Below are 11,512 nucleotides of genomic sequence, written 5' to 3' on the forward strand. Positions count from 1 at the left end.
GGTGTCCAACTCGCTTGTGTCCTAGCCGTATAGCCTTTGAGTGATTGGAGGGGGTGGTGTGCGTTCCGAAACCGATTCTCTCTATGATTTCTGGATAAAATTTCTTTTTATTTCAAAGGAACCACGTGATTGCTCCAAAAAGTGTATCCCATGATTCTCCATTCACCGGATATTGAGTGGGGTACGTAAGGTAATTATAGATCCAATCCTTCAGGTTAGAACTCAGTAGTCTTTTCCTTCTTAATAATCATCTTCCATAAAGTATTGGCCATTGGACACTGTCTCACAACATGATCAACGTCCTCCCAATTAACTTTGCAACTTGTGCAATTAGAGTTGAGTGCGATGTGTCTTCTGACTCAAGAATATTTTAATTCTTTGTGGCCCATTGTACTTGGAGATTGTCTTCCAGTCTTTTTCCTCTTCCATTCCCAACTGTTATAAATCCCATATTTATGGACAGATTGTAATTTTTTTTTATATATTTTGTTGTAGATTTTTTTCCTTTTCATAATTATTTTTCAATAATTATATAAGAACTATATTAAAAATATTTAAAGAACCCAAATTCACAAATATAACTTAAATCATAAAATAAATGTATAATTTCAATCTTAAAGTTGTCTTCAAAAGATTTTTTAGAATTATTTCTCATTAATTTTAAATCTAGAATCATTTAAAAATAATTTTAAAAATAAAATAATTTAATTTTAAAATATAAAAAATTAAATTCATTTTTTTGGGTAAATAGTGTAGATTTAAAAAGAAATCATACACATGAAGTATCATACATGTCTCGTTAAAAACCTCCCTAACTCTAGATGGAGGGAAAAAGTACACGTAAATTACTTAAAATGAAACAACATAGTAACAAATATGAATCTAATTATTTTAATAGGTTAAAATTTTCCTCAATATTTATTATTGTGCATTCAATTTTTTTCTAATATTTATATTTAGGGATCACTCTTATAATTAACTTTTTTAATATTTGTATGAGTGTTTAATTTTTTGTCATTTTTTTCAAACATTGTTATTAAAGGCCCAATTTTTTTTCATTACTTATTATCATGGTCCATTTTTTAATATTTGTTATTAGGGACATATTTTTAAAATTCATTTTTTATGACTCCAATTTTTCAGTACTTTTTACTAGAGATTTAATTTTTTCCAATATTTATTATTATGAGCTTACCCTTAAAATTTATTTTTATATATTTGTCGTTAGAGATTTATTATTTTAATACTTATTATTATGGAGTTGTTCTTAAAATTTACTTTTTTTCAACATTTGTTATTAGGAAAAATTACTTAAATAATAGTTTGTAACCACAACAATGATTGTTATGCAGTAGTAATGATATTGTTCGGAACTTATATATACATAATAGTATATGTTACTAAAATTCACAATCACGATACTTGTAGTGACCGCAATGTCATCTGTTGTGTCCGCAATAGCGATAAACACAAAGCAACGAAAGACACAAATGTAAACTGTAATTTAAATCCTAATTACGGGCCTAATTTTTTTGTTCGCCCGAGAGCCACCAAAATCTCAAAAATGGACCTATATATATAATTTATTTATTATATTTATTTTAATGATTTAAGTTCGAATCCTATCAATTCCTTCTTATTTCTTGTTTTTATGTGAAAATGTATTACAAGATATGTAAAAGAGTTTGTAATATAATACTAATAAATATGAGGCTAAGGCATTTTAATATGATCTCGGTTGTGTGGCAAGAGTCATATATGTTGTTGTCCGATCGTGATTTGAATAAGAAACTAGTAGCTCTTTGCTTGAACTCTAAAATTGCACAAACAGTGTTGTAAGAAGGAAATTAATATAAGTAAATTGAAACGAAAGGTTGTAGGTTATGATAAAGTGGTTTGAAGGTGATGGAAGAGTGATGGCTGTTGTGGTTTAATGAAATGAAGAAAAGTGGAGAAAGTGTAGTGGTGATAATAATTTATAGTGTGGAAAGAATGGAAGTATGGTGAAGGTAAACGATGTTATGGCATGAGAGATGAATGATGAAATAAAAAGTATGGATTGTGACCAGCTAACTATATGGAGCTAGGAACCAACAATATACAAAGATGGAATCGAAGTGATAGAGGGTGGAATGTGGCCCAATAGCTATAGATGAGCTAGGAACCAACTCTATAAGTAAATGGGATGGATGAAGACTACAAGACTATCTTGAAGCCGATAAAGTTATTCAAAAGAAATAGAATGAAAGCAAACTCTCAAACGGTATTTTATAAAATCAAAGTTGTGTACAAAATGATTATAAATGTGCCTATTTATAGTACTTCTAGGCTTAAATGTAAATAGGTTACAAAAATAATGAATACTCATAATAATGGTGTTAAATGCTCTTGAGTGGCTTGTTTCTTCTCTTCTTCCTTGTGAACGAAAATGATAGAGTTCTTGGATGAATGTAAACACTTTTGGGCTGAATTTGACCTTAAATTCGTCCAAGGAGGTGGAGATTATGGGGCTGCCTTGTTTTGCTTAAATATGAAATAAAGTAGAATGAACGTAGTCCTTGAATGCTCATAAACCTCCTTGTTGTCCACTCTTCCCATTCCATGCTTAATTATCGCACTTAATTGTCATAATAAGTGAAATAATTCATCCTTCATTGCATGTTCTTTGAAAGTCATAAACATCCCCTTAAATTGGATGATAATGACTTTGAATGCCTTGAATAGGTGAGTCAATGTGACCTTTATTACATTCTCCCTTGAAGAATATGAGCAACCCTTGAAATTGGATGATAAAATCAGCTTTGAATGTCTTAAATTGGTGAATTAAGAAGGCCTTCAATTGCTTGTATCTTGGCTGAAAATGAAAAGACTCTACTCCTTGGCTTAAACTCATCCAAATCGTCCATGCATAAAATTCCAGTAATGAAAATTCCAGCTTGCACTGTCTTCGGTAAAACGGTCATATCTCAAGCTCTCGGTATCGGATTGAGGTGATTCAAAAGGCGTTGGAAAGCTAAGAGATAGAGGAATAATATCCAATTGATATCAGGACCCAAACACATCTGTATTGCATCCAGAAATGGAATATATTCTGATTGTTATTCTTGCATTTGTTATGACTATTCAACTTCCCTCATGCACCTAGACACAAAAACAAACAAATGTTCATGCTAAAAATAAACAAATATAAGCATGCCATGAAAAACATTAAAGAGCTAGTTTAGTTAATGAACCAGTTTAAATGAATGAACCAATTTAATTAGAGAACTAGCTTTATTGAATGAAAGAGCGTACTTAAATGAATTAACTTCATAAAAACCTACCTGCTTTAATGAACTCATGCTTAAATGAAATGCATGCTTAAATAAGTAGCATGCTTATTAATTTATGCAACTTAATGTTATGCAAATTTATTAACACTCATGCAAATTCATGCACAAGTAAAAGATGAAATCCTCCCTTAAACTTGATTGTTCCTTCTTCACGTTCCAGCCTTGAGTATGATGGTGGAGGTTATTCTTTTGGATTGAAAAAGGCTTCCAAAAATCTGAACTTGGTTTGAAATTCCTAAATTAAGCTCTAATAAGCTTCTTGAAGCTTCTCGAAGCTTCTCGAATGTAAACAACTTGCCTCGATCAAAAATTCTCAAGGAGATTGTAGAAAATTATGTAAGCCGCATAATCGGGATCACATCACATTTCCAGGTTTTATTATGGCCCCTGGTTTGATTCACTCAGCTCCAATTCCCCTCCAATTTACTTTCTTTTTATAACAGGTGGTGACCACATGTCACTACCGGATTGGTGAAATTTTTTATTTAATTAAATAATTAAAGTTAATTAAAAAAATCTCTAATCAAGTGATGACATGTGGCACATTTTGATTGAAAGATTAATTTTTTGAATTAAATTAAGATTATGATTAAATTGATAGAATTTATAAATATTAATAATCAAATATGTAGTTATACTATTTTTTAACAGCCACATCGTTAAATGTTAATGGTAAATAACTTTTTTTTTTGGAAATGAAGTTTTGTATGATTTTATTGATAATGCTCATATAAAACAAGAACAACGAAATGAATCTCGTTAAAAAGGCCTCCCTAATCCTAAACGAGGAAAAAGAGTACATCATTTCGATGTCGATACAAAATAACTCAACCATCTAATCTCCTATATTTTCTCCACAGGCTCACTAAACCATAACCCCACTGGTAAGAAGCTTGTTCAAATATGAACCGAACAGTGGCACCGCATACCAAACCTGAGTCAAAGATTCCAGCAGGCTCCCTATAGATGCTGTACAGAACACACTTAATCAAATATAAACCCAGGGGAACATCATTGATGAACCATTGCACTAGACGATCCTGTCTTACAACTCCTGCACTCCCACAGCATGTATCTACATCGCTCCCTCTGAGATGAGCTGCTGTTCGACAAACTGCAGATCCCCAAGACCCAACTTAACTGAACTAAATCATCATTACATAGACATATAACCACATCCAGTTGCACCATCTTGCTTTGGCGGCATTTAGAAATTATACAGAATTACCACTACCACACCAGCAATTTAAAAAAACGGCCACTAATATGCACATGTAATCAATGCAAACGCAATATGAACTCAACAGAAATATCTAAAGTTTGCAGAACGAACCACAATTGAAATCTAGAATGGATGGATATAAAGAGGGCCAATTGATGCTACACCTTGATATTGCTTTATTTATGGTATTTAAAAATTCATCCTAGATATTCAGTTCCCAATCGAAAAGCATTCTTCTAATCCCAATCTTCCAAGACCAATGTCCGTTACTGCTCGACCCGAAATCGATTATCTTAACAGACTTTCTACTGGCGACAACGAATATGCGCGGATAGGCCTCTTTAAGAAAAGAAACAACAGTCCAAGAAGTCCTCCCAAAACTCAACGGACACCTCATCAAAAACACATCTGAAATTCTTTGTGAGAGTATCGTCCGCTTGGGAGAGAGGCTTAGAGATATTTTTCACACCCACGAAGATTTTCTCGGATGAACAGGACCTGGCAGCAGTTAACTGTGATCAAAACCATAATTCTCCTCCACATACACTCTGTTTCGTTTTCATATCTACAAATCCATTTGTTCAAGACATATCAGTTCTTTAACCTCAAGTCGAAGAAGCCTAGGCCACCATAGGAACACAAATATTTTCCCATTTTACCCAATGAATCGCATTTCTAGACGAAGAGTCCCAAAAGAAGTTAACGATCGTCTTGTTTAACTTGGAGGCCACAGAGTTAGGCATCTGAAACAAGGATAAATAATAGAGAGACAAATTTCATAGAACATATTTTATCAGAGTTATTCGACCTCCAAAGGCAAGCAATTCTTTTTTCCGACCATCTAGTCTTGATTGAAACTTATCGAGAATAGGATTCCACAAGTCAATAGAGTTTCGCTTTATTCCCAAGGTATTTGGTGGCTCACATTTTGTAACTGCTGCCCAATCTCTAATACGACAATCATCCACACGGATGCCATACAATTTAGACTTGATCAAATTAAGTCTAAGGCCCGACGCTACTCAAATATTTTCAGGGTCCTCTATGCTTCTGACCATCTCAGGCTTAGTCTCTGAGAACACGATCAAATCATCTGTAAATTGTAGGTCATTAGAATCACCAACCAAAACTCTCTTTATCAAACCTACTTCAGTCGCTCTCTATTAAAAATTTTACGGACCTCATTAAAATTCCGATCAAATTTTTATTTTAAATAAAAAATGGTATATGTTAATTATTTTAAATAATAAGATAAATTACATTAATAATCACAAATATAACTTATTTTTATTTTAATAACGGTGGCATCATTGGTCCACGTATTTTAAAAAATTCTAGTATACCTTGATTATCAATGTAACATACTGAAACTAACTTTATGGCCGCTAAAATACAACAGATGTGAGATCAAACACTAAACAATCAATAACTCAAAGTTCCATGGCGGGTCTTTTCAGATTTCATTAGAGTCCATTTAGTCCCCTCGGAAACACAGTCGTACCTATTCCGATAGACCCCGGTGGGTATCACTTTTGCCATTCACCGGAGTGACCGTGGCCAGAATCACAATACCACCCAGCACAACAATCAATATACCTAAACAGTTTACCAGCAAAGCCTCGGTAGAGTAGCGCGATATTACCCGGTTGGTTTGAAGGAAAGTAAGCTTCTCTAGGATACCCGTTGTAGAAGTAGCAACAGCAAGTGCGTATGTATACATCCCGAAGAACACGTGCCATGGCAACAGTGCGGCTCTGCTGTTTCGAGAGCCGCCCGGGTACCAAAACGTTGCGAATCCAGCGGCCCACTGGTAAAAAGCAAAATAAAAGACATGATTAAGATCCATAACTCCACAAAAATGGAGCCAAAATGCACTGGAAAGGAACAGAGAAGAACCTGTATGCCAAACAAGAAAAGGCAAGCTAGGCCCAACCATGAGTGTAGACTGTAAAAGTTTTCAATGCCCCTATCGTTGTGGAACTTCAAAGCAGCCCACACACCGATAATACTCAAGATAAAGGCAAAACATTGAACTGTAAGATGAACTAACTTTTTGAAACTTTTCGTCCCGGGAACAGTCTTGTACGCCAGCATGGCTGCATTAATCAATGCCGAACAAGAGTTAAACAGAGCAAGGCGGTAAAGATGGCGACTTTTTTTAACATTCCATAAAAGTTCACATTCATGCTTTTCTAATTGTAGAATTAAGTTCTCTTTTAGAACACAAGATTTGTACACCCGGCATGTTTCACACCAAGGCATCAAGAAATTAGGACGCTCTTTCACCAGCGCAAAAACAAACTTGTGCATATCAGCTAGTGCAAGTATCATAGTTAATGGATTAGGCTTTACAAACAACCAGTCACATCAAGGTACCATGTTAAGCATCCACAAGCTCTTTAAATATTTTATGCAGCAGCTCTTTAAATATTTTCTCAAAAGAGAAAACAAAAGGCACAATGTATATATTTTCAAATAAATATCCTTCTAAGAAATCATGGCAATTCCCTTCTTAAGTCCTAAGAAAACCTCAATAAACCTATCAGTGACAAAAAAGGTTAAGTTCTCAAAGAACTGTCGATTTCTAGCCCCGCATTAGAATTTTTTCCCAAATACATGTTTATTCTTTCATAAATATAGAACTTTAAAGGAGATGGTGGGATGCATATAACTAAAAGTTGCAGCATCAAGAACATGATTCTGCAATATAAAAAATGGCATTCACCTTCGCCATTTAAGAGCAGTAGTCCAATGACCATCAGAACAGGATGGACCTGCAATAAGTACACAGCAAAGTTTGATTTTCTGAAATGGAAAAGAAAATACAGGTAGAACAAAGACAGAGAATGTTTAAGGGTTTGTCATGGTACTGTTTTTATTACTTACCTATCAGATTATTTTAAAGCAAACATAAATGTAATAGATTAACAAGGAACAAATGCAGAGATATAGTACCAAGTACCAACTCTCACACAATTGTCCCGTATAGATGTACTTCTGCATCAAAAATCATATTTTTCATTTTTACTAGCTCAAAAACATTGCTCACTTGTCTGCAGATATGCCTTTTGGTTTTCTTTTTCTTCCCCCTTCCAGGTGGGGGAAAAATGTAGCAATAGCAATGACAAAATTTTCCTAAAAATTAATGTTGATCACCATATTTTATTACTTTTTTGTGAACTGAGTTATACAATTAAACACTGAAGAATGACAGTACGCCTTGAAGTTAAACAAAGGAAACATCAATTCCTTATGTATCATAATTTGCAGCTTATAAATAATATCACAAATTATAAAGCAAAATGGAAAGAAGATCAATGTATCACCATATGTAAAAAAAGAAAATGAAAAAAAGAAACAAAAATGCAAACAACCCATTAAAGAAAAAGAACAAGTATCAGGGAAATCAAGTAAAATGAAATTTATCGATTCTCTACTAAAAAAATATATAGAACAAAGGGGGGCTGAGGAAGGAAGAGATTACATTAAAGATGAGATCTTTGTCATCGGAGATGAGAGCCAATCCTCCCCTGTAATGAAGAGTCCAGGTGAAAAGAATAGCTGTTATTACGATTCCCAATACCCTAATTACCATAAAGATAGGAAATTTGATCACCGGAACACCCATTTATGTATCACAAGCAAGACAGACATACAAGAACCAAAACAAAAAGGGAAGGAAATACGTGTTGTCTTGAAGGTCTTGAGGGATGGGTTTTCTCAAAAGAAGACGAAATAAAATGGAGGGTTTTGATTCCAATGAAATGAAGAAGGATTTTATATTTGATTAATCTGTAGAGGATAGATCAGAGAAGGCGGCGGCGTCAGAGTCATCAAGCTTCCACAGTAGACCAGGTTTCAAGCCAATTACGTATCCACGTTCGCTCAACACTTCTAAATTATTATTCTTCTAGCAAATGTCAAATTTCATTTTAGTATATAATTCAACTTGATGATTTAATTTCATTGAAAAACAGAACAGTTCATGATTTTATTTTTGTGTTTTTATATTGAAACAATTTGACTATTCTTAATAGGTAAAGAAAATTTTTGTACTCATGATGCTTCAAACATGAAAGAAATTGGAAATAAATAAAAATTAAAATGTCACATTTGTTCTTATAGTAGACTTAATTTATCATTTTTGTCTATATCGTATTTTCGTTTCAATTTAAACCTCAAAGTTATTTAATTACATCATTTTATATTTTAATCTTGACTTAAAACCTTAAGTTAGAGTTTAGGGTTTATAATTTATGGTTTAAATGTTATGGGTTTAAGATTTAAGGTTTTAAGTTAGGGGTGAGATATAGAATGATTGAACAACTTCGATGGCTAGATTGATGAAAGATATGATAGAGACGAAAGTGACAAATTAAATCTAATACAAGGTAAAAAAAAGATATACACCATAATTTGTATTTATGGAGTTATTAGATGTATAGTCAAAATTACATATAATTAAGACTTTAAAATGTGCAGATAATGAGGATTGCTAGTTTGGTAAACTAGCCTATAGTTATTAATGGATATTTTTGGATTTACGATAGAAAGAGGATTGTTTTAGGCTAAATATTTCAAGTTCCGACCATAGTAACAACGAGGGAAAATTACAAAGAGCTCTCTCTCTCAAAAATTTTCAGGTGGCGAGAAATGAGACAAGTGGGAAGGCTTAGGGTTTCTGAATCATATAACAAGGATTATATAGGTAACTCAAAACGACGTTGTATATAGGGGTTAGGATTTTTTTTTGAATTAGCGCTTGGTCTATCCACCTAAGGAGGGATCCTAATTTTGTAATATTTCATTTTAGATACTAATTCGAATTATAATTGTTTTCACTTTGAGCTTTAAATTTAATTACGCTTACATTATAGTCACGATTTCGTTTACAGTAGTATTTTAGGTTTAATATTTGATTGCATCCAATAATTTGAGATGCATTTCATTTTAGTCCTCTATTTATTATAGATTAGAGAATGATGAATTGATGCTTTTAGTCACTAAAATTTTGCTATGAATTCATTCTGATTAATTTTTTGAATCTCTAGGAAATAACATGAATTATTAACTCAACGGTTCTCTGTTTTCTTTATTTATTTTGATTAGGTCCTATATTTATGTTTTATGCTTTGAATGTGTATGTTTATATAACATAAACTTTTTTTACAACATATTTTTTTTATTAATTATAAATTGTGTGTGTATATATAAAGGGAGCACATTTTAAAAATCATGTGTCAAAGTTATATTTATTTACTTAGTAATATATTTATATATTGTATTTGTTTTTATGCATTTAAAAGTATGTACATATGTATTTTATTTTATTGTGTTATGTTTATTATGTTTATTATTTATTTTTGTAGTTCTTTATTTATTTTATAATTACATTTTTATCCCAATGTATTTTCAAGAACATTTATCGTAGAATGGACGTGAAAAACACAATTTATTAGAAACGGTTCAATTCGACACATTCAAACGAAAAGTGAACTTGATCAATTTTAATAAAAAAAGGATTTTGCTTTAATTTTTAACCCGAATTTTTGGTTTCCGCTGTCACAACAAATATAAAAAATTAGGTATCAATTTTGGGCGTTGTGGAAGTACTTACCCTTTCTCACGCGTAATCGACTCTCGAACTCTAAAAAATGAGTCTTTGGAAAACACATTCCAATTTATGCCTAAAAATGTTTTTTCTTAAAATTGTTTTAACATATATTTTTAGGTATTCAACCTACCTAACCCAAAGGTCGATGACGACTCTAAATTTCAAACTGAACAAAAATCCACAAATTTTCAAAAAAAAATCATAATTATTTTAAAATTTAATTAATAAAAAATAGTTATGACAAGTTGACAACTCTGCTATGAACTTTTTTAGAGACTCAGGCCGTCAATCGCTTATACGTTATTGTGATAGTGAAAATTATAAGCTCGAGTCCAAATTAACTTATGATCCTTTTTATTCAAAGATTGATTCATTTATTTTGGATTATTTATCAATAATTGTACTAATGTTTTGTTTCTTTGTTTTCATATTTATCAAATATTGTTTAAAAATATTTGTGTTTTTATCGTTTTGTTGAGTCAAAGGTTTGTATGCTTCTCCTCACATACCACACACATTTCATGACATAAGTTCTATACCAGAGTTTCGTCCCAATTAAGTAGGGGTGAATGCTATGTTTTCGTGGTGAATTTATTTCTCGTATGAGCTATAGCAATTAATAAAGTGATAATCATTAAGCGTAGACCAATTTTTGTTTAACAATGATTTTTCCTAAAATCATTTTAAAGGAATTTTTTAAGCATTTTATCTACCTAACTCAAAAGTCGATGACGACTCTAAATTTCAAATTGAACAAAAATTTATAATTTTCAAAATCTAATTAATAAAAAATGTTATAACATTGAATACTTATTTTTGCTTTAAGTCATTATTTTATTTTTAATGTATTATATAAATATAAATTTCCTTTTGAAAACGAAACTTATCAATTTAAAATTTAAAATTATAATAAAAAATTAAAATTCTTATTCTCTGGTATTAAATATTTAAAAAATCACTAATAAATTATATATTTATATTAAATTATATATATAAATGAAAAAGTTGTGTATTGGTTCTTGGAAAATTAATGATATATAAAAGAATATATATGTATATCTTTTCAATGAAAAATTTTATAAAAAAAATAGAATTTACTGATTAATAAAATATTTATTCTTTTTAATATTTGCCATTTTTTTTATGATTCTAGTATTTTATCTCGATAACTTATTTTCTTAGAACTAATATTTATTTCTTGATTTAGAAATTCGTTTTTCTTGACTTTTATAATTCTAATTTTTTTCTATTTGATTTTTTATTGTGTTTGTTCTCGTAGTTAGATCCTTTGTTTATTGATTTTTTGTTAATGAATTTGAATGGATGATCTGCGAATTATCTTAT

The 11,512-nt window shown here is 31.3% G+C and overlaps 1 protein-coding gene across 1 annotated transcript; it reads right to left on the bottom strand.

Moving 5' to 3' along the window:
• Positions 1 to 6,001: 6,001 nt before the first annotated feature.
• On the bottom strand, positions 6,002 to 8,363 carry LOC120120950 (probable transmembrane ascorbate ferrireductase 2). Its single transcript, XM_039140433.1, has 4 exons — positions 8,039 to 8,363; positions 7,280 to 7,328; positions 6,451 to 6,650; positions 6,002 to 6,361 (listed from the first exon to the last, which is right to left on the bottom strand). The coding sequence occupies exons 1-4, from the start codon at positions 8,180 to 8,182 to the stop codon at positions 6,056 to 6,058; spliced, it is 699 nt and encodes a 232-aa protein (XP_038996364.1). The 5' UTR covers positions 8,183 to 8,363; the 3' UTR covers positions 6,002 to 6,055.
• Positions 8,364 to 11,512: the final 3,149 nt, after the last annotated feature.

This window comes from Hibiscus syriacus, unplaced genomic scaffold, assembly GCF_006381635.1.
Source record: "Hibiscus syriacus cultivar Baekdansim isolate YM2019G1 unplaced genomic scaffold, ASM638163v2 tig00110356_pilon, whole genome shotgun sequence".
Lineage (NCBI taxonomy): Eukaryota > Viridiplantae > Streptophyta > Magnoliopsida > Malvales > Malvaceae > Hibiscus > Hibiscus syriacus.

What these genes read in the sequence shown, in the direction of transcription:
- LOC120120950 (XM_039140433.1), bottom strand. Translation starts at nt 8,182, where the DNA reads ATGGGTGTTCCGGTGATCAAATTTCCTATCTTTATGGTAATTAGGGTA. An exon ending in ACTGCTCTTAAATGGCGAAG is followed by an intron (nt 6,651 to 7,279) that starts GTGAATGCCATT and finishes TGATTAATGCAG; the next exon opens with CCATGCTGGCGTACAAGACT. An exon ending in TTTTCTTGTTTGGCATACAG is followed by an intron (nt 6,362 to 6,450) that starts GTTCTTCTCTGT and finishes GCTTTTTACCAG; the next exon opens with TGGGCCGCTGGATTCGCAAC.